This window comes from Triturus cristatus, chromosome 10, assembly GCF_964204655.1.
Source record: "Triturus cristatus chromosome 10, aTriCri1.1, whole genome shotgun sequence".
NCBI classification, from domain to species: Eukaryota; Metazoa; Chordata; class Amphibia; order Caudata; family Salamandridae; genus Triturus; species Triturus cristatus.
In genome coordinates, this window is record NC_140593.1 from 838,732,216 (window position 1) to 838,754,689 (window position 22,474).

The 22,474-nt window shown below is 46.6% G+C and overlaps 1 protein-coding gene across 2 annotated transcripts in view; it reads left to right on the plus strand.

Annotated features, from left to right (window-relative positions):
* CREBBP (CREB binding lysine acetyltransferase) overlaps positions 1 to 22,474 on the plus strand; it is a 1,382,831-nt gene that overhangs the window by 789,536 nt on the left and 570,821 nt on the right. For both annotated transcript variants that reach the window (XM_085628465.1, XM_085628466.1), the window contains one exon: positions 18,273 to 18,512. In XM_085628465.1, the coding sequence (XP_085484591.1) occupies positions 18,273 to 18,512 (240 nt within the window). The remainder of the gene's footprint in view (positions 1 to 18,272; positions 18,513 to 22,474) is intronic.

Below are 22,474 nucleotides of genomic sequence, written 5' to 3' on the forward strand. Positions count from 1 at the left end.
AAATCGATATCGGGCGACTGTGTTTTGGTTAATTTTGATAACCCAGACACAGTCGACTATATTTGCTCCTGGGACACCAATTTAAGCAACGAGGGTATCTTACCTAAACGCCTTTCCTTCTTTTATCCACCCACTTCTCCCTACCATCATTTTCGCAGTAACGAAAATTGGATTAGGGTGGGCACTCGGGATTGCGGTATAGTCAATAGGCGTTGGGAAAGGCAGCACACCAGAGATTGTTCATCTAGGGATACCTGGAAAGGCATACCAACTTTTAATAGATTTGATTGTTTGGAGATGGTGGATTGACTTTTTCAGAAGAACCGAGGCTCTAACGTCCACTATCCTGGTACAGACAAATCACACATTAATATCAACCCCAGGATATCTGCCTCCCTAGTGGAAACTGATGAGTTAAGGGACAATCAGCCTTTAATAACCCAAACAGTATCTCTATTACCTAGCCCATTATTAAATAATGACTTTGTAAATAACCCGTGCATGAGTGAAATAGAACCCTCTCTGGATTACCCCCAAAATCTAAAACCCCAAGGGGAAAAACCAAGAGGGGAATTGTCTTTCCTCTCATGGAATATAGCGGGATTAGCAAGTAAGGTAAATGACCCCATATTTCGCGATTTAATTGCGGAATATGACATTATCTGTCTTCAGGAATGCTGGGAACTAACTGAGACCCATATTTCAGGCTATCGAACATACTTCACCCCCGCCATTCAGTCACGGAGAGGCAGGTGTTCTGGGGGCCTCTGCACCTATATCTCTAATACAACTATTCTGTCCATTAAACAACACATTACACCGGGGCACAATAGTTTTCAGGTTCTCAGCCTAATGGCAGGCGGGAAACGATCTTTTATTGTGGTGAACTTGTATAACAATATCCCAAAGGAATCACAGCAAAAAATTTTGGAAGATCTAATTGACTGTTTACGTTCGCTTAGCCTTAACCACGAACAAAATGATACGTGTATCATACTGCTGGGCGACTTTAACTGTCACTTATGCCCCCTAAGTGACTCAGGTATTTGTGGTATGGTTAACCTATCTGGCGAACCATGCACACATTTTGAGCATACCTCTTTGGGAAATCTGTTTAATGCCCTAATTTTTGACTTGAATATGGGGTTCGCAAATGAACTTTGCAAGCCCCCGGTTGCTTTTCAACCTACATTTAATGGGCGTGGTTTACAGTCTGTAATAGACTATATATTGATTTCTACTTTTCACCACCATATTGTACGGTCTTTCTTAACACTGGATACTGTGATGAGCGACCATTATCCGATCAGCACAACTTTGGATATTGAGCTGTGTATTAGATTGGGAAATAACGTAGCCGAAAACTTATATCACCATGCCCTTTCTTTGGCGAGACAAAACGGCTATGTATTAAAATGGAATAAAGTAGATCCTATAAACTTTCTCCAAAATTTAATTAAGGAACATTATAACAATATCAAGACATGTTTGGAGGAAAATCCCGACCCGCACATGATTGCAAATGCTTTTAACCAGATTACTCTGTACATTAGTGAAAAACTGACAGGAACATCTCGGACAGGGACGAGAGAAAAAACGGAGGGATGGTTTAATTCTGACTGCACTAAAGCACATTCGTTTTTAAAGCGGATCTTAAAGGAAACACCGAAAGACTTGCCAGCAGTCAGATCTGCGAGATTAGCTTATAGAACCTGCCTGAAAAATCGGAAACAGGAGTTGAAAGAGCTTGCGTGGGAGACCCTAACAAAGGCCAGCAAGTTGAGAGATAGCACTGCCTTCTGGAAAGCAGTAAATGCTCCCTTTTTTGTAGATAGAAAAACAGACAAGGTAGAGCTTGCTATCGACGGACCAACTTGGGTGGAACATTTCACTGAATTATATAAAGAAGATGTTCTTCCCGTCACAGTCTTTATACCATACAATCATCAGCTTTCATCTGACCCTGCCCCTTCCACTTCTTTTCCTATTAGCATTTCGTTCTCTGTCCTGGAAGTAGAATTGGCACTATTAGAAAGTTCGAGAAATAAAGCTCCCGGCCCGGACGGAGTCCCTATTGATATATATAAAAATACATTATCCCTATGGTCTCCTCTCTTGACCAATGTTTTAAACAGTTTTAATACTATCGGCTTTCCATCGACCTGGCAAGAAGCAATAGTTGTGCCTATTTTTTTAAAAAGGGTGATCGAAACGACCCTAAATGCTATAGGCCTATTTCCTTACTTGACACATTGATGAAAGTGGCAGGCAGGGTAATCTTAAACAGATTAAATTCCTGGGCAGAGGAAAAGGTTATCCTTTCCAAGTTCCAATATGGTTTCAAAACAGGCCTAGGTACAATCGAACAGGGACTAAATCTGGCCCTAATTATCGGCAAATACATGACGGCAAAAAAAGGTAATCTTTTTATGACGTTCATTGATTTAAGTTCTGCTTTCGATTGTCTGAACCATGAGGTACTATGGGATACCTTGACAGGCTTGGGTATTGATATAAACATCCTTAATTTCATCAAAGAATTATACAGGGGGGCTGGTGCAAAGGTTCGATTTGGAATTAAAGGAGAATGTTCTACTAAGTTCCCAATAAACAAAGGAGTCCGACAGGGGTGTATCCTGGCACCATTTCTTTTTAATTTATATATAAATGGTGTGGCGGAATTTTTAACCACACAAAATGTAGACTATCCTTTAATTGATGGCACGGCGGTTCCCATTTTATTATATGCGGACGACGCAGTTATCATGGCGAGAACCCAATTGGGCCTCCAAAAAGCTCTAACCTGTTTTACACTGTTTATGAGTACTAGAGGACTAAAAGTAAATATTGGGAAAACCTTTTCCATGTGCTGCTCCTCGAAGAAAAAACTCCCCTGTAATGTTTTTATCGAAAAGTCTAAGATAGCTCTTACAAGTACCTTCTCATATTTAGGGGTTGTTTTTAATGAAAAAGGTTCCTGGAAAGCAGCGATTAGGAGTAGAAACCTTGCTTTCGCCCGTGCACTAGGAGCAGTAAAACAGTTTTCCAACAAATTGGGGGGTAGGCCTGCACGCATTTTAATGGACATTTATAACGCCAAATGCATTTCAACCGCAATATATGGTTCTGGCCTATGGGGCATTGCTGACTGTCAAGAGATCCAAGTAAGAGAAAATTCCTTTCTGCGCTATCTCTTGGCGGTCCCAAATTCGTCCCCCACATATATCTGTCATAAAGAATTAGACCTGCCATACATTTCAGATTTGATTAAAGTTAGCCCCTTACTGTTATGGCACAAGATATGGACTAAAGAGGAAACTGTCTTTAATAGATCTATTTTGATTGACTGTCTTAAATTAGAAAGATGCATGGATATTCCCTGGATTGCTTACATAAAAGAATTTATGATTAAGATGGGACACCCAGCCTTCTTTGAAAACCCTGGTTCATTAAACTCGATGTCCAGGAAGGATTACAAACAAAGGTGCCTTGACTTCCTGGAAAATCGACGCTGGTGTGATGAAATAAGCAAGAAATCAGTACTCCAACATAATTCACTGCTACAGGCCCCTGGTCTACAGTTGTACCTGTCCCCCGATTTTCCCAGTTATGACAGGATGCTGTTAGCCCGTCTGAGAGTTGGATCTTATTTTAGATTAATAACTTTCCCAGCTAGAAATGATTGGTCTTCACATCTAATTAAGTGTCCCTGTGATAATGTTGCAACACAATCGCAAATACACTGTGTCCTATTTTGTAAATTTTATTTATGGGGAAGAAGGCTATATTTGATGCCCCTACTGAAGTCCTGGGGATTCAGGCAGTGTAGGCCTGCTTTTCTGAAACTGCTCTTACTCCAAGATGAAATAACCATTAATGCCTTAGCCAAGTTTTTAAAATTTGCTATTAGGTGTAGACTGTCGATGAACTAAGGCAGAGCCTGTTTTTTTGTTGAGTAACTCGACTAAGCCGTATATAAAGCTGTAACACTTTTTTCTTAATGTAGTATTTTTTAATATGTATGTATTTTAATGTTGCTTTTATGGTTTTTATACTGAAATCGAATAAAGCTATCTTGACTGACTGGCCTGGGGATATTCTAAGTTAAGGAATCTGCGGCTAGACGTCTCTACCAAATACATCGTTACCGAAGGTAAGTAACTCGTACTTCAGTGCTGATTTATCCCACAGATCAGTGGCGGCTGGCATGGATCGTTAGTGGCGCGGGGTTAAAGAAAAAAATAAACTTACCTCCTCGCAGTGTCTCTCCTCCTCGCCGGAACAGGAATCGCCCAGACCACCCTAAGCGGTCACGCCATGATTCGTTGCTTGGACTGGGAGCCTAGCCATGTTCTCCACCCAGGCTATAATGCAGCCTTCGTGGAAAGTGTTCAGGACGGTTTGGCCAGCCCGAGACGGCCCGCCAAACATTCATGCGCACTTAGAGTGCCAACTACTCCTCCCCTGCAAAGCTGCTGCAGCAGGAAAAAAATTAAATGATAATGAGTTATTGTCATTTTGTTTTCCCTTTATTCACACTGCTGAAAGGCAGTGGGGCGACGATCTTCCACCTTAGGAGAGAAGCTGCCACTGCCTCAGACCTGTGTTTTGACACCTCTGAAAACACAGAATGCCCTTATTTTGCCACCAGGTACCTACAGCCTCTGGACAATCTGTTTAGGGATCACATTTTACGCTTTTCCTCCTCTCCTGATCCTTCCGTATGTGGTTCAGAAGATACTGCAACCATCTTGAATGCTTATCCTGGCAGCTCTTGTGACAGCCCTGGTACTCAACACTCTTTGAGATGTCAATCAGCCCTACGAAAAGCTTCCCAACAGGCCAAACTTTCTCACATCGAACCAAGGCCAGATCAGACACTGTCTCCAGGTAGCTCAACCTAGTGATGTTGCCTCTGAGCTCCTGGAGATCGGCTACTTACGCCTCCTGCAAGAATTCATGGATATCCTGCGATAGTCATGTGGACCTGCCATATGGGCCTGCTATGCTGCAAAATGGAAGGTACTCATCCATTACTGCAACTCCAATCCCCTGGACCCTCGTAATCCTGTGTCTAGGACGTTATTTATTATCTTCTCCATCTTCTCAAGAGCGCCCTGATGGATACTTCTAACTGCAAATTTCTCACCTTAAGGACAATGTCACCCCCCAAAACAGGGTTTAAACCTTGTAGCAGCTGTTGCAAACAAATGTCTGTGACATACCCCCATGAGGTATGCCTGTGGTACCTGGGAGCGAAGCATGACTCCAGGGCCTGTGGCGACTGTGCCCGGATGAACACGAAGGCCAAATGAGACCATGAGGCACAACTCTACGTTGCAAAGCATTGGGAGGACTCCACACTAGGACCAATCGAACTTCTAGAAATATCCCGTTCCACTCCAGAAGTAATTCCTGTGGCAGGTCCTCGTCTGGGTCAAATCCTTGGGTAAGTCTAAACAGAAGCACAAGAAGTTGATGTTGAATCTGCCACTGCCTGTTACTCTCAAACTCCAAAGAGGGTGTCTACATGCCTCCTGGTCTTGCTCCTGAACTCCTGATGAGCCAATTCAGAGTTTGATCCCGATACAGCCCTAATTTCTGGGCCTGCCTGCGACGTTGCAGCAAATTAGGGCTTTTAAGGAAACCATGCAGTGCATATTTGGAACTCTTCTGGCTCCCTCTGGTGCACCTTTGGGCTCAAACAATCTGTAAAGGCCTCCAGTCGGGGTTGCGCCTACAGTTCCCCTCTTGGTGCAGTCTGTTCCTCTTAAACCCACATCCAGATGTTCTGCCCAGCTTCGGTGCCTTGATCTTGACCGGGAGTGCACTCCGATCTAACTGGGGCTCAACCAATAACCAATTTCTTGTCCATATCATGCAGCAGAGCTTATGTTTTACATCAACCCTTTGGATCTGATTCCAACAATGACTATGGTAAAGGGGGTGAGTTTGCCCCCCAATATGATGACAATTGATATGCCAAACTACGGGATGCCAGTGGTCTGTCCAATTCCCCAGTGGACATGTCCAGCACCCCCCCCCCCCACCCCCCCCCCCCCCCTCTTCCTGCCATTGAGGAGAGTGCCTGTTCTACTACAGTCATGAGTTGAGCTGCAGAGGACCTTGACCTTTATGTCTCTACAACATAGGTCAAAACTAAAGTCTTGATGGAGGTCTTTTAGCCTGGCCTGACACCTACTGAACTTCTCTCGCAATTCAATGAGGCCTTCACTGATAACCTCTTGGGCATTTTGGAAAAGCCGTGTTGTGGGTCCCCAGTTCATAGACCAGTAGCTTGTTGCCACATACGGGCACAGGTGATCGTGACTTTTTGTCGCAACACCCTGTGCCTGAAAGCCTGGTGGTCCAGTTATCCACCAGCAGAGTCAACTTTGACGCCTTTTCAATGGCTCCTCCTGAAAGTGAGTCTATCCACATGGTAACTTTTGGCAAGCACATATTTTAACTGCTAGTCTTGCTTTAGGCTCCATTAATGGCAGTTGTCTTCCAAGGCCCTACAGTCATGCCTTTACAGTTGGTCAAATCCTGCCAGAAGTCCCCAAAGCCTGTGGGTGTGTCAATCATAACCATGCAGAACAACCAGGATGCAGCCAAAATCATGTTATGGTCTGTTCTGATACATCTGACTGCTTGGGTAAAGCAATAGGAACAAGTTTGGTATTTCGACGCCATGCCTGGATGAGGTTTATGGGCTTCTCTGGGAATGTCTAGGTATCTATAATGGACTTGACATTTGATGGCTTTCACCTTTTTGGTGAGAAAGCGGATTTGGACATGGAACGCTTTAAGGAGAGTTGTACTGAAGTGCATTCCCTGGGCTGTATGCCTTTATCAGAAAATTTCCTCAGCAGTTTAAATCTCTTTGGCATTAATAATGCCCCGCAGGTGTTTAGCAAAGTAATGGTGGGGTTTGCAGCGTATCTTCGGAGGTCGAGGTGCCAGTCTTCCCGTTATTGGCTGTTGAAAGCATGCTTGCCCCTAAAGTCATAGACCATCTCCTCACATCATTGGGGTTACATCACTTCTGAAGGAGTCACATCTGACTCCTTCAGAAGCTGCCTTTCAACAGAGCTATACTGGATATTGTGTATTTCTGTGCCTTCCTCCTGAAGACAGAATCTAGGATATTTGGGCCATGATCCCGATGTTTCAGCTTCTGTCCTGGATCTCGTGATGCTGGCCTTGAGGCTACTGAGTCTCTTGGCCTCCTGCATTCTTCTAGTCCAAAATGCCATCTTGCACACACCTGGGGGTTCTTCAGTGAGATCTAAAGTCCCAGTGGGACAGATTCAATGACCTCCAAGTTTTGGAGGTGACTGCAAAAGATCTGTAGTGGTGGCTGCTAGACTGATGTTGCACCAGTGGTAGACCCCTCTCGTTACCCACCCGGAATTGATGGTGGTCACGGGCGTATCGCTTCTGGGCTGAGCTGGGCTGTGGAAAGATGGAGATCAGAGAACTGTAGTTTCCAGCAAAAATATTCCTCCACATCTGTTTGTTGGAGCTGCGGGCTGTGAGCGAGCAAGTTGGGGTTGAAGGCCTCCCTACTATCAATCAAAGGGAGATTAGTTCAGGTTCTCAGACTTAACTACCACCATGTGGTTCTGCAGAAGTGCAATGGAGTGGGGTCTTTGGTTCTGTATCAGGACGCTTTGTGCCTTTGAAAGTGGCTGATGCACTAGGGCATTTCTCCCAACCAACTGTTGTGATCTTGAAATGCCAAGGCAGACACACTGTCGTTGATGCCTAGAGGTTCATTAATGGCAGTTAAACCTGAAGATGGTGCAGGACATTTTCCAGTAATTGGGATAGCCCTGGCGCGATCTTTTCGTCACCAAAGAATTACGCAATGTCAGAATTTTTGTGTGCCAGACTCTCCAAAAAGCTCTCTCTCTAAGATGCATTCTGCCTGGAGTTGAGTTCTGGACTCCTCTATGCCTTCCCTCTCTTGGCTCAAGTTCTAAAGATCTTCAAAGCGACTGAGCTAAATCATCTGTCATCCTGGTAGCTGTGGATTGGGCCAGGATAATGTGATATTAAGAAATCCTTGAAATGTGCATCTGTCCTCCGATGAAGCTTCGCTTAGTGTTTTTGAGTTGAGCACTGTTTTGAGGTTGCCGGGGTCATCTTACTTTTTTAAAAATCCCTGTTGTGCCGAGATTTCATAAAGGTTTGAAGCACAAGATTCCACAGAAGCCATTTGTGATGCCGCAGTGTGACTTAAATTTAGTTCTCACTTTTCTAATGTGGACCCTTTTTGAGCCATGCACAGTTGTCCACTATGTCTCTTGTCCCTGAACACATTTTTTCTGGTAATGATCGTATCCGCTCATTGCGTGAGTGAGCTTCATGTCCTCGCGATCCAGCTGCCTTATACAACAGTCTTCTCAGACAAGCTGGTGTTGAAAACTGGAGCTTTAATTCTGCTGATGACAGTAAAACTTTCCCACTTCAGGCGGGCATATCACTCTTCTTTCTTTGTCTCCCCACACCCCACCTGAAAGAGAAGGAGAGACTGCATCCTGCGACTTAAAAGACTTTCTTAAAAAATAAACCTGCAAAAAGCTGAACCCAACACTAGATGGCAGAAATATGCAATGTATCTGAATCTACAACACTACAAGCTCCGTATAGATGCTTACAGGATGATTAAAGTTTTCCTTTCTTAGTTGTTGCCTCTTCCAGGTGAGCTTGTGAGCCGCCCGAATGTGCGGTACAGTTTTCCATGGACTCCAATGTCTGTTTTTACGGAGTTCACATTGATATGGTGTTTCCTTCTGGCTTTAATTAATCAAGTTTCGCACTGACCTCCAAAATGTGCTGGTGCTTAGGTTTTATGTGGATTGCGGTAAGTCTGTGAGGCAGTCTGCCATGTAGTCTTCTTGAAGGTAGGCATCTGTTGTTCAAGTAGTTTTTTTCCTCTGCATTCACAACACTTTAGATACATGATTATTGTTCCAGAAGACATTCAAGCTGATGTAGTTCTTGATGAAAGTGATGTTACTGGTCCCTATACCAAAGAATTGTTGTGGTGTTGTAAAGTGATGTGACTTTGAAGGACAGTTCCGCATCGAATGTGGCCACCTCAAAATGTTTTTGGGATATAAGTCATGCAGGTGTTAATGATTGGATGTGACTGATCGAATGTTACATGAAAGTGGGTTATGGGGACAATGTTGACAGGGACTTGGAACATGGAGACTAATGAAATGTGGCTCATTGGGACAGTGTCTAGAGGGCCTGTGACTGGGCGGCAAATCTAGACTCAGTTGGGTACTACACATGAGGATGTGTTCAGACAAGATTTGTCTTGTGACGATTGTTGGAAAGAGACCCTTTTTGCATGGTGACTTCCCCCCCCCCCCCCCCCCCCCCATATATCTCCCCCCTTTGCCTAATGTTGATGTACTTTGAGTGTGCCCCGGGTTCGTGCCATCCAGGTACCCAGGGCCAATGTTCTTTCCCTAAACTGTACTGATGCAAATTCCAATTGGCAACTCACTGGCCTCATGTAAGTCCCTTGTAAAAACTACCACAGGTACCAAGGGCACTGTGACCAGGGAAGACCTCATGGCTGCAGCACTTTTTGTGCCACCCTAAGAGGCCCTGTACCCTTACACCCACACACTGCCATTGCAGGCTGCATGTTTCGGTGCCGAACAAAGTGAAGAGTTTACATGGCATGCATCCCTGTGTGCCATTCCTACAACCCTGGCATCGGTAGGCCACCCCTCTAGCCGGGTGCATTATACCAGTGGTGAGGGTACAGGTGCATGAGCCCTATACCCCTTCAATGTCTAAGCCAATTCTTAGGCATTGTAAGTGCAGTAATGCCATAAAGAGTATTTGGTGCTGGGAGTTTGTCATTACGAACTCCACAGCACCATAATGGCTTTATTGAAAACTGGGAAGTTTGGTATCAAACTTCTCAGCACATTAAACCCACACTGATGCCAGTGTGGGATTTAATGAAAAATACACTCAGGCCATCTCAGAGATGCCCCCTGAAAAACGACCTTACTCAAGTGTCCTGGCTGAGTGGCTCCTCGCCAGCTGCCACTACCAGACTTGTTTCTAGACCCCTGGGTCTCTCAACCCAGGGGTCCAGAAACGCGTCTGCCTGTTGCTTTCGGTGTCCTGAAACAAAGCACATCCTGGGACGAGTGCCAAACCTCCTTCCCCAGAATGGGCAGGGTCCACGAAGGGGAAGTTTCAAAGGCCTGCCGCCTTTGTGAGCTACCCCAGCCATTTGCTGCTCCCAGCAACTGCCCCCCACCGGTTCTGACCCCCACATTCGGCGTGAGAATCAGTGGTGAAACTAAGTTAGGAGGAGAGGTGTGCCCACCTTTGCAAACCACACCTCTCAGGTGGAGGAGACGAGGTGAAGCACAACTCTGTCCCTACCATCTTGCAGATAGGGGACTCAGCCAACCAGAGTAAGGCTTATGACCCCCTCGCATTGGAGGGTAGCATAATAGTGGGTGTACCCGCCACAAGGAAGGGGCCCATTGGTCCTGACCTGAACCTACCTGTAACGCCCCTAAATCTGAAAGAGACACGTGAGTGATAGATTCCTTACCTTAGAATATCCCTAGGCGTCAGACTGGATCCGGAAAGATTTTGTCAGCAGTACCCCTGCGCGTCGTACGGCTCTGCGTACGTCGCTGGCGTCGTACCCACCGAGATGACGTCGTCAGAGCTACTTAGACGCGCGCTGACGTCAGTTCTTTCTTTTTCCGCACAGCAGCGCAAATCCGAGAGAGAACGTTACCCCTAGTTAAAACTTTTAACTTGGTTTCTGACAACTTGTTTTGTCGTGTACTTAACTCCTGGTGCAATAGGGATGCCCGGGTTTAAGTCCTGTAAGGCCTGCCGTCGAAACATGTCGGTATCGGACCCTCACGACGTGTCTCTTCTGCTTGGGGCACGCCCATGACCCCGAGGCATGCCCTGATTGTCGGGCCATGGTGCCGAAAGCTTTGCGGGAGCGTTCCCGAAAGTCGTTGGAGGTCCGGCAATCTGTTCCGTGCCGATCGAGGTCCCGATCCCGTGGGATGTCAAGGGACCAGTCGCGGAGCCATCAGCATCACTCGTCGGAATCGGGGACAGGTAAGTCTAGGTGCCATAAAAAGTCAAAGAAGCGACGTCGCTCGTCCTCTACCCCTCACCGGTAGCGGGCCGCGGTGGAGGGGGCGGTTGGTAACTCCCCCGCGGCTCCGTTGGAGCCTCCGTCATTGCCTGCGACCTACCCACCCTTTCCGGGCCCGTACATGACTTCGGACGAGGTGCAGGCCTTTATGTCAGCTTCGGCCCTGGATCCGGCTTCGGCGCCGTGCGCACCACCGCTGCTGACGCCGCTAAACCGGAACTGGTATCTTACCCTCCCATTCCTTGGAGGGGAGTTTATCCCATTTCCCAGGGCACCTCGTCCTTACCGGCCTCTTCAGCAAGCGGTGTACGAAGGGGAATACTGGGACTCTTGCAGCTCAATGCGAGGATGAGCCTGAGTGGGAAGGCGATGTGGAGGGTCCAGTGGATCTGGCTTTCTCTCCACACCCTGGTACTCTGTCTGTGGCCACGTAGGAGGATGAGACTTTTTCGGTTGTTTTGCGTAGGGTAGCTGAGGCTCTTAACCTTGAGCTCCCTTCTGTACCTATCAGGACCAATCTCCTGACTGAGGTCCTGCAGCCGCAGTCGTCCTCTGCAGAGCCGTTACTGCCCTTCAATGAAGCACTTACTGATATCCTGTTGGGCACCTTAATTAAACCTAACACAGGAGTCCCTGTAGACAAGGGTGTGGCGCGCCGCCATCGCCGGGCGATCCCAGCTTTCTCTCACTACACCCGATGCCTGAAAGTCTGGTTGTCCAGGCTTCTGCCTCGCCGAGTGCGTTCCCTTCTGTTCCTCCGGACAAGGAATATAGGAAACTGGAGCAATTTGGGAAAAAGATTTTCACATCTTCCAGCTCTGGGTTGCGGGCGGTGAATACTGCGTGCCAGCTAGGCCGCTATTCCCATTCTGTGTGAGACACTGTGGCACAGGTGCTGCCTCAGTGCCCTGTGGAAGCACAGGCGGTTCTCTCCCAAGCCATTACCGAAGGGAGAGAAGCTGCAAAATGTACTATTCGTTGTGGGCTTGACACGGGCGATTCTCTCGGTAGGGCACTTTCCACAACTGTGGCGCTCCGTCGTTATGCTTGGCTCCGAACTACTGGCTTCTCTGTGGATGTCCAGAACACCCTGTTGGACATGCCGTTTGATGGTACACGCCTCTTTGGTGATAAGGCGGATAGCACCCTGAAACGCTCTAAGGCCTCTCGGGCTAGGCCCAGTCCTTGGGTCTCGCCACCGCACGTACTCCCTCGGGGTCCACTTTTCGGTCCTTTCGAGGTCAAGGTCGGGGCACCCAGGCGTGTTCTTTTCAGACCCGCAAGGCTGCGCAGCCACAGTCTCAGCACAGCCACGGACGTGGGACCTGCCGTGGTGGGTCCCGAGGACAGCGGACGGGTCAGTCCACCACCTCCCCTGCCACCGCCACCGCCATCTAAACCTTCCTAGTCCGGTGTTTCATGCCCACCTGACGCCAGTGGGTGGCAGGATTCGCCATCACCTTCCCCACTGGCGCTCCATAACCTTGGACAGGTGAGTTCTGCAAATAGTCCGCAGGGGCTACTCCCTCCACTTTGAATCTACCCCTCCAGCCATGCCACCTCAGTACCATCGCATGTCAGGGGAACACTTGGCACTTCTCCAGCAGGAAGTTACGGCCCTTTTGGCCAAGGGGGCCATCGAGCGCGTTCCGACACCAGAATTAGGTCGTGGTTGTTACTCCCACTACTTCTTGGTTCCGAAGGAGGACAAAGGTCTGCGCCCTATCTTAGACCTCCTGAACGTCAATCGCTTCCTCCGGAAGGAGAAGTTCAAGATGCTCACGCTTGCTCAGGTCTTGTCTGCCCTAGACCCTCAAGAGTGGCTTGTAGCGTTGGACTTGCAGGATGCTTATTTTCATATCCCCCTCCTGCCAGCCCACCGGCGTTACCTATGGTACACGGTGTGCCACGAGCACTTTCAGTTCACCGTGCTCTTTTTAGACCTTACCAGCACCCCTTGGATATTCACAAAAGTAATGGCGGTGGTCGCAGCTCATCTGGGCAGATCAGGGGTTTCAGTCTTCCCCTATCTCGACGACTGGCTGTTGAAGGCGGGCTCGCCGCAGGCAGTTGTCTCCCACCTCCAGACTATGGCTGACCTCCTGCATTTACTGTGGTTTTCCATCAACCTGCCGAAGTCGCACCTGATTCCCTCTCAGAAGCTCCTCTTCATCAGAGCAGTTCTAGATATGGCGCAGTTTGGGATTTATCCTCCCGAACAGGGAGTCCGGGACATTCGGTCTATGATTCCGATCTTTCGGCCCTGGTTCTGGGTTTCGGTCAGGAAGACACTGAGGCTGCTGGGCCTCATGGCCTCCTGCATCTTGCTGATCGATCATGCCAGATGGCACATGCGGGCTCTGCAGTGGGACCTGAAGTTCCAGTGGATGCAGCATCGGGGGAACCTGTCCGACTACGTCCAGATCTCGGAGGGCACTGCACAGGACTTGCAGTGATGGCTCACGAACCAGCATTGGGTCAGCGGCAGGTCCCTCTCCCTTCCCCAGCCGGAGCACACCGTAGTGACGGACGCCTCCCTCCTGGGATGGGGTTGCCACATGGGAGAGGCGGAGATCAGAGGCCTCTGGTCTCCGGCGGAGTCCAAGCTCCATATCAACCTTTTGAAGCTCTGGGCAATCCTACTTGCACTCAAAGAATTCCTTCCCTCTGTTAAGGGGAGAGTAGTGCAGATGTTCACAGACAACACCACCGCCATGTGGTACTGCAACAAACAGGGCAGGGTGGGGTCGTGGACCCTATGTCAGGAGGCTCTACGTCTCTGGACGTGGCTGGAACGTCAAGGCATTTCCTTGGTGGTTCAACACCTGGCAGGTACCCTGAACGTCAGGATGGACGAACTTAGCCGAAGGTGCATGTTGGATCACGAATGGCTTCTTCACTCGGAGGTGGTGCAAGGTCTCTTTCAGCAGTGGGGAGAACCTTGGTTAGATCTATCCGCCACCCAAGAGAAAGCGCAATGTCAGCAGTTCTGCGCGTTGGAGTTTCCAAGGCGGCACTCGCTAGGCGATGCTTTTAGTCACGAGTGGAGTTGCGGTCTGTTGTACGCCTTTCCGCCTATACCAATTCTGCCCAGAGTGCTGAAGAGGATCAGGCGCGACCGGGCCCAAGTCATTCTTGTGGCACCGGACTGGGCTCAAAGAGTTTGGTATCCTGAGCTACTCGGTATGAGCGTGGATCCCCCGATCCGACTGCCTCTTCAGGAGGATCTCCTGTCGCAGCAACAGGGGACGGACCTCCACCCGAACTTGTCCAGCCTCCACCTCCTTGCGTGGAGATTGAACGGCGACAGCTGATTACATTTGACTTGCCTCCCGAAGTCTGTAATGTGATTCTGGCAGCCAGGCGTCCCTCCACTAAAACGGTATACGCCTGTCGGGGGAAAAAAATGTGTGGCATGGTGCACAGCAAAATCTGTTGATCCTCTTGCTGCCCCTCTTTCTGAGGTCCTATTGTTCCTCCTTTCTTTGGCCCAGCAGGTATCTGCTTTGGGCACTATCAGGGGCTACCTTTCTGCATTTTCGGCCTTTCTAAGGTTGCCTGATCATCCCTCTTTTCAAGTCCCCGGTTGTCAATAGATTTCTCGAAGGCATTACTCCCCTTTTCCCTCCTATTCCTTTTGTGATGCCTCAATGGGACTTGAACCTGGTTCTCACATATCTGATGTGTGCTCCATTTGAGCCTCTTCATAACTGTACTTTGCGGTTATTGACTTTGAAACTGTCTTCCTGGTGGCCATCACCTCCGCTCGGCAGGTGAGTGAGCTCCAGGCTCTTTCCTGCAAACCTCCTTTCCTGGCGATTCATCCGGACAAGGTTGTGCTTCGACAGCCTCCCTCCTTTCTACCAAAAGTAGTCTCTGCCTTTCTTCTCGGGCAGACTGTAACTCTGCCCACTTTCTTTCCGCCCCGCACTCTTCAAGAGAAGAGGAGAGGCTCCACCGTCTGGACCCAAAACGTGCGCTTTCGTTCTATCTCAACCGCACACAACAGTTCTGGGTGGATGACCAGCTCTTTATTGGCTACGTGGGTGCCAAGAAAGGCCAGGCTGTGCACAAGCGAACTATCTCCCAATGGGTTGTCTTGTGCATTAAAGCCTGTTACTCTCTGACTAAAGAGGAACCTCCGGTTGGGCTGCGCGCCCATTCTACCAGGTCGACAGCGGCTACCACAGCATTGGGAGTCGGTGCCCTCCTGCAAGACATCTGTCAGGTGGCTTCTTGGGACTCGTTGCATACTTTAAATAAGCACTACTGCCTTGACAGTCAGGTCTGGAGAGATGGCTTCTTAAGCCGTTCAGTTCTCCGTGACTTTCTGGTGTAATCTCACTTTGCAGACCCACCACCGGGATTAGTATTGCTTGGGTATGTATTCTAAGGTAAGGAATCTATCACTGTGTCTCTTTCAGATGCACAAGTTACTTACTTGTGTAACGATATATCTGTGTTAGACATTAGTTAGTGATAGATTCCTTACCGCCCGGCCATCCTCCCCGCTCTGCGAACTGTTTTCTAGGGTTCATGTCATCCCTTTCAGGGCCCTAGTTCTATTGCACCTGTAGTCCGTCTCTAGCATGGCTCTTTGCCTCTGGCGCGGAAAAGATGTGTACAGAACTGACGTCCGCACGCGTGGGCGTATCTAAGTAGCTCTGACGACGTCATCTCGGCGGCTACGACGCCAGCGATGTACGCGGAGCCGTACGACTACACCTACCGACGCGCAGGCGTACTGCTGACAAAAACTTTCCAGATCCAGTCTGACGCCTGGGGATATTCTAAGGTAAGGAATCTATCACTAACTAATGTCTCTTACAGATATATCGTTACACAAGTAAGTAACTTGTGCATCTAGAATTTAGGAGAAACTCCAAGCCTTGCCTCCTCAGACATGAAGAGAGAAGGACCGAAAAAGCCCTGCTGAAAGAAGAGGAGGAGGACACCAACTGACTTGGCCCCAACCCTACCAGCCTTTCCCAACCTCGAACCTACTCCATTGAAATCCCGGTGTGTCCTGCATCCAGCAGCTCCCAAGAACCCAGAGGACCTGCCCTGCCTTACCAAACCAGATGCCATCTGTGAGCACTGGATTTGCTCACCAACAGACTCTGGCCAAATCCTCGAGTCTGCACCCGATGCCCATGGCTGACTGGCCCAACCCCACGAGGAGGTCTTCCCGGTGATCCTGACCTGGGATCTGATGATCCCTGACCTGCCTCAATTGTCCAAGCGACGCCTGCAGACCCTTTCTCGGGGATCCCCAAGACCGCAACCGGAGCAGGTAAGAAAAACCCGAGGCCAAATGACACACATGCACCTGACATCCCATGGCCTTGAGTGGCCCAACCGACAGTGTCTCAGGATACCAACTTACCTCTCCAACTGGTGGTCACCTCCAGATGATCTTCGTCCCCGAGCCTGCAGTGTTTGTTGCAACCACAGAATCTCCATTAAAATCAACAGGGCACCCAATGCCAAAACAGCACCCTGCCCCCAGCTGCCCCTGTGGGTGCACCTTGTGTGCTAACTCTCCTCCCCCTTTGCCCTGGGCCTAACACTAGGAGCTTTGCTCCCACAACCTTGTGGCCTGTTCGTGAGTAGCCACCAACTGGAGGCCTGCTATCCCCCTTTGGATAACATTGGGCCTCAGCACTCTGCACCTGGCCGCCGTAGTGTTGCTGAGGGTGTTCTGAGAGTGCATCCTCGACACTGGGGAAACCCTGGTTTTAACCCCAGAATTCCAACTCCCACAAATAAGTATTTATCTTCAAGCCGTTAACTTAATTTCCTTCCATAGAATTGCATTGACTGCTTTTCTTGAAAACTGTTGTGTGGAGTTGGTTTGTATGAAACATTGATATACTGCATATGTTCTAAACTGAATTCCTTACCTTTTGTCTAGGAGATGTCTCAGTGTGATAACTAGGCATATCACACTGATTAGCAAAAGTAATCTGAAAAGTAATCTAAAAAGTAATGTACACTGTAATCTGAAGTAACTAAAAAGTAATTTCGAACTGTTGACTTACCTGTAACTCAACGAACTGCATTTGAACCTGCATTCAACTGTAAATCACTTCATAAGATTTTGCAAATTATTATTTCACTTACCTGCAACAGGCTTGGCTCTAGAAATGTGAAATAACTAAATAATATTTTTGATACAAATATATTGGTGTCTTTGAGTGTGTGGCATCATCTCTTGCCTGAGTGTGTACAACAAATGCTTAACACTACCCTCTGCTAAAGCCTTGCTACTCGCCCACACTACCACAAATAGAGAGTAAGGTATTATCTACTTTTACCTCTGGGGTTCCACTGGACTCTATGCATACTATACCTCATTTTGGTATAGTATACAGAGGCAGCTTCCTACACTGTTGTCTCCCATAGGACTGCATTGACTTTTTCTGTGAAAAGTGTGGAGTTGGTTTGTATGAAATCTTGAAAAACTGCAAAGCTATAAAAACTGTATTACTTCTTCTCTCGGAAATGCCTGGTGTGATATGTAGGCATATCACACTGAGTAGAAAAAATAACTTAAAAAGTAATCTGAAAAGTAAGGTAACAAAGTAATCTGAAAAGTAACTGTAAAGTAAATTTGACTGATGACTTGTGTGTTAACAAACCAATTGCATCCAACTGCATTTCAATTGTATTTTAACTCCAATATACCTGCAAAGTATTATTTCACTTGCCTGCCCCAGGCCTGGCTTGGTTCTAGAAATAAAATAACTAAGTATTTGTATACAAACAAATTGGTCTAAGTTCAGTCTTTGAGTGTGTGGCATCATTTCTTGCCTAGTGTGTACAATAAATGCTTAATACTACCCTCTGCTAAAGCCTTACTGCTCGCTCAAACTACCACAAATAAGAGAGTAAGGTATTATCTACTTTTACCTCTGCCTATCTTTGGGGTGCCACTGGACTCTGTGCACACTATACCTCAGTTTGGTATTGTATAGAGAGAGCCAGCTTCCTACAAGGATAGGTCTTCCAAAGAGTGTAGTCGCTGTCTAAAAAAAATTCAAATGTGGATATTCTATGGTGCATCTAAACTAAGTTCTTGTGTTTTTTTCTTTTAAAGGATTACTTTGACATAGTGAAAAATCCTATGGATCTTTCCTCCATTAAACGGAAATTAGATACTGGACAGTATCAAGAGCCGTGGCAGTACGTGGAAGATGTCTGGTTAATGTTTAACAATGCCTGGCTTTATAACCGCAAAACCTCCCGGGTCTACAAATTCTGCAGCAAGTTAGCAGAAGTTTTTGAACAGGAGATTGATCCAGTGATGCAGTCCCTTGGATACTGTTGTGGGCGTAAGGTAAGAGTAACATGCTGCTGTTAAGAGGATGAAACTAATAGAAGCGCAGTTTTGGACATTATTTTCTATCTGAAAGAACTTTGTACCACCTGAACATTTCTTTTTCTCGTTTACATCCTACGACTACACAAAAGTTCAATCTTATGAAGAGCCATGCCTAGTATCCACTGTAATGGAATTCATGTTTTATTGCAGTTTTGGATTGGGACTGCACAGCAGAACGGTTACCTCGCCTGCTATCATAAACTATGACACTGGATTTTGGATTAAGGTCAATTGTGGGAGGTCTTGGTTTCCCATCCTGGAAATGTAGGCAGAGCTTTGTGCATGTTAATTTTGGAGTTGTGCATTGTTTTAGGGTCGATTACCAGGTTATTGTACTACTGGAGTTTTGTATTGCTCCAGGATGTTTTTGTGTGGTAGCAGGAAGGAAATAATTGCGAGTACTACATGCTAAAATTATGTTGGTTTAAGAGATCAAAATTGATTGTATTACATCACTAGCAAGGCATGCAAGATGTTAAGTGTGTTTTATTTCATGTCTGCTGCTAAGAATAACCAGGGCCCACATCTAGTCAATTTGGACGTGTATGCCAGTGGTCAACTTTCATTAGCTATCACGCTATTCCTGTTCATATGGAAAGCATTGTAATTAGGTTGATGCAAACAAACCAGATTGATTTTGGGCTAACACTGTGTTCACTTAACGTGGGTTATTATCCCTGGAGAATACAGAATTAAATCTCCAGATACACCTCAGGCAGCACCCGCCACCCCCACTCCTCCCCAGAACCCCCTTCCCCCCGGGAGGTAGTATTGGATTCTTTTTATACATACCCTCAGGAGGTGTTATAACGAGACTAACATTCCCATTTTGTCCATGGACCTTGGTTGCACCCCCCTCTCCTACAGAATCCTCCAATAACCATAGGAGGGTTTATTTAATTCTTATAGATTTTAAGACCTATAATTTGTGGATCCTTTACCGAATATACTGTTTGTAATTTGCTGCATCAGTACTACCTCATGGATTTTTCCCATTCCTCGACCTGATGATGACCCTAATTATGAAATTCCGGCACCTACAACTGTTAGAGTTTAGATCAAACAACTGTGCATCCACCACAGTCACTATATATATATATATATATATATATATATATATATATATATATATATTACCTACTGGCGGTCGCCAGTAGGTAGTTATAGTTAGGACCACGTTTCCATAGGAAAACCTCAACATTCTATTTTGAATAACTTTGGCGCCGGTCGACGAATCCTCGCGAATTTTTCAAAATAGGTGGGGCGCTACGCTCCGCTCCTACCCTGAAAGTCTCGGGGGGATTCGTCAAGCGGGGGCTGAGATAAAAGGGGGGTCCCAAAACGCGTTTTTCCCATGCATTTTTCCATAGGACCTTTAGAACGAGCTACAGCCCGAACGGCTGAACAGAATTACTCAAAATTTGGCAGAGAGGTAGTCCCTAGGTCAAGGAAGTGCCTTTTGTAGGTTTGGTGTAAATCTGTTCAGTAGATTCTGAGAAAATAGCCTTTGAATCAATATATATATCTGTATGCGCGCAGAGTGCGCGCTGGGTGCGCGCACCTTGCCGTGCGCGAGCGCAATTCTGATTGGTTGTTAGATCTTAGTAAACATTCGAATCGGTGGAAGTCAGGAAGCGGCGGCCGCCATTTTGTCTATCGCATAAAGAGGGGGTGATAAACAAAGGGGGAGCACTTGAAAAGGGGGCAGAGTGGGTAGAAATAGACCCAGTAGGCATTGTAAGGGGGTCAAAGTAGGACCTTGTAGGGCAAAAAAAAAGAATAATATTTTGAAAAAAAATATCGCCGAGTGCGCGCACCCTGCGCGCACCCGGAAAAAAAAATAATAAAAGAAATTTAAAAAAAATTGCATTTAAGTGTTTAGATATAAGGTGGCTCTAAAAAGAGCCCTTGTGTTTATTGTTTGTTTTTCGGTACCTACAAGTAAGTACCAACGCAGAGTCTGAGGTTCAAGAGGAAGACTCTGTTCCCTTCATCATTGAAGTGCACACCATCTCCTCTATAAATGTCTTGCATGTCGTAACGCAAGTTGTTGTGGTAAATGGAACCCATACCATAGTCACGGAGGAAAGCAGAAACAGATTTGTTGACGTGCTTCCTTGCTTTGTCAATCTGCGGACAAAATTGGTTGGACCAGTTCCACTTTTGCCTTTGGCATATGTTAGAATATACAAAGGCAGATTGAGGAAAAAGCGACATTAATTGCACAAAGGTGTCCTTAATAAGCATTTCCAAACCTACCCCAGTTAAAGTGCCTAGATCATTACCACCACAGTGCACAATAATAAGGTTAGGCTGTGGGAGATGTAGAAAGGTTTTCACCAAAGGCATTAATTGGTGCCACTTTAACCCTCTCTGACCAATCCACTTGATGTCTACATTTGGCAAAGCAAGGTCTCTCACCATACCTCTTTTCTCTGCAAATTTTTCACTCCAGAAGACATAGCTGTGTCCTACAATCCACACTGTGAACATCTTCAAAGGAGATCTGGATGCACTCAGGAGGTGTAATTCAGTAGAATGGTAAAAAGAAATGAAAGACAGTTTGGAAATGGAGGCATACATATTTTTTATTAAAAAAAAAGAACTGATTGGCTGTTTCATACCATTCTACACTAAAAACTAGGCTGTATGTGTAAATTAATAGAAGCATGTTTTGTATTGGTTCAGAAAAATGTGTTACCAAAGAACAGTACTATGGATTTGCTGTAAGGTTTGAAAAGTCAAGCACTCTTGCTCTGTGGAATTGAAACATTGTGTGGCGAACTTCTGACCTAACTCCACACAGCAGTGTTCCATGAGCTGTTGCTATGGTAGCAGGCAGAAGTCAAGTTGGGGGAAGGGTACTAGGCAGAAGTCAAGTTGGGGGAAGGGTACATTTGGAAAAGGGTTGGTTTTCAAGCAATAGAAATGTGTGATTACATTTGAAAAAAAGGGGGAAGCAGTGTGATTTGAAATTAACATCTATATGTGTGGAAAAATAGAGGGAAAGATTGCCATTATCTGGTTCTGCTGAGTGGAGAGAGGTGTAGAGAACAAAGGTCCTGGCTCTGATAATGTGCTGTGGGGTTTTGAGGTTTCAGTCTGTAATGCAAATACATTCAGCATCACTAAGGCTGGTTGCCCTTGCTGGAGTGTAGGCAGTCACCCAGCATACACATGGTTTGTGGTCTGAAAATGCAGTCTGGACATGTGCATTTAAAAAAATCTGAAAAGTGGATTCATAATGTGTCAGTCTGTAAAAGTAATTTTCACTTGCCAACAAAAAAGAGCAGTAAGTGTGCATTCAAATTGGCAAAGATTTTTCGTTTTGTGACTAATGTGAAAACATGACTCTGTGTGCAAATAGGAATTACAGGAAGAGATTTGTTGCGTTTTCCTCTGGTGATTTCACAGTTGCATTAGTAGGAAAAAGGGGGAGTCTCTCAAAAAAAAAAAAAAAAAAAAAAAAATTAAAAAAACCTTGGGTGCGCGCAGGGTGCGCGCACCTCAAAAAAATTTCCCAAAAAAATTTCAAAAAAAAAATTTTTTTGGTTAAGTTTATAAGTGGCTCTTAAAAGAGCCCTTGAGTTAATGGAGGGAAACAGGAAGAGAAAAACGCAAAAAATGAAAAAAAATCTATGGCCTAGTGCATGAATGCGCATCAAATTTTCTCTGAAGGAGATCAAGACTGGTCTCCCCCACAGAAATAAGTGAACCGCAATCAGTGCACCGTGTAGACAACCTCGCCAAACAAGGTGGACCAACAAGAGGTAAAGAAACAGGTGAAGGCACCATCGCAGCTGAAGTGCTCCCCTGAGCTGCCGAAGATGTGCTCGGCTGAGCTGCTGCTGATGTCGTCGGCTGAGCAGGTGGAGAGTTTTCTTCAGAAGCTCGACGAAAAGATACTGGGTGCATTT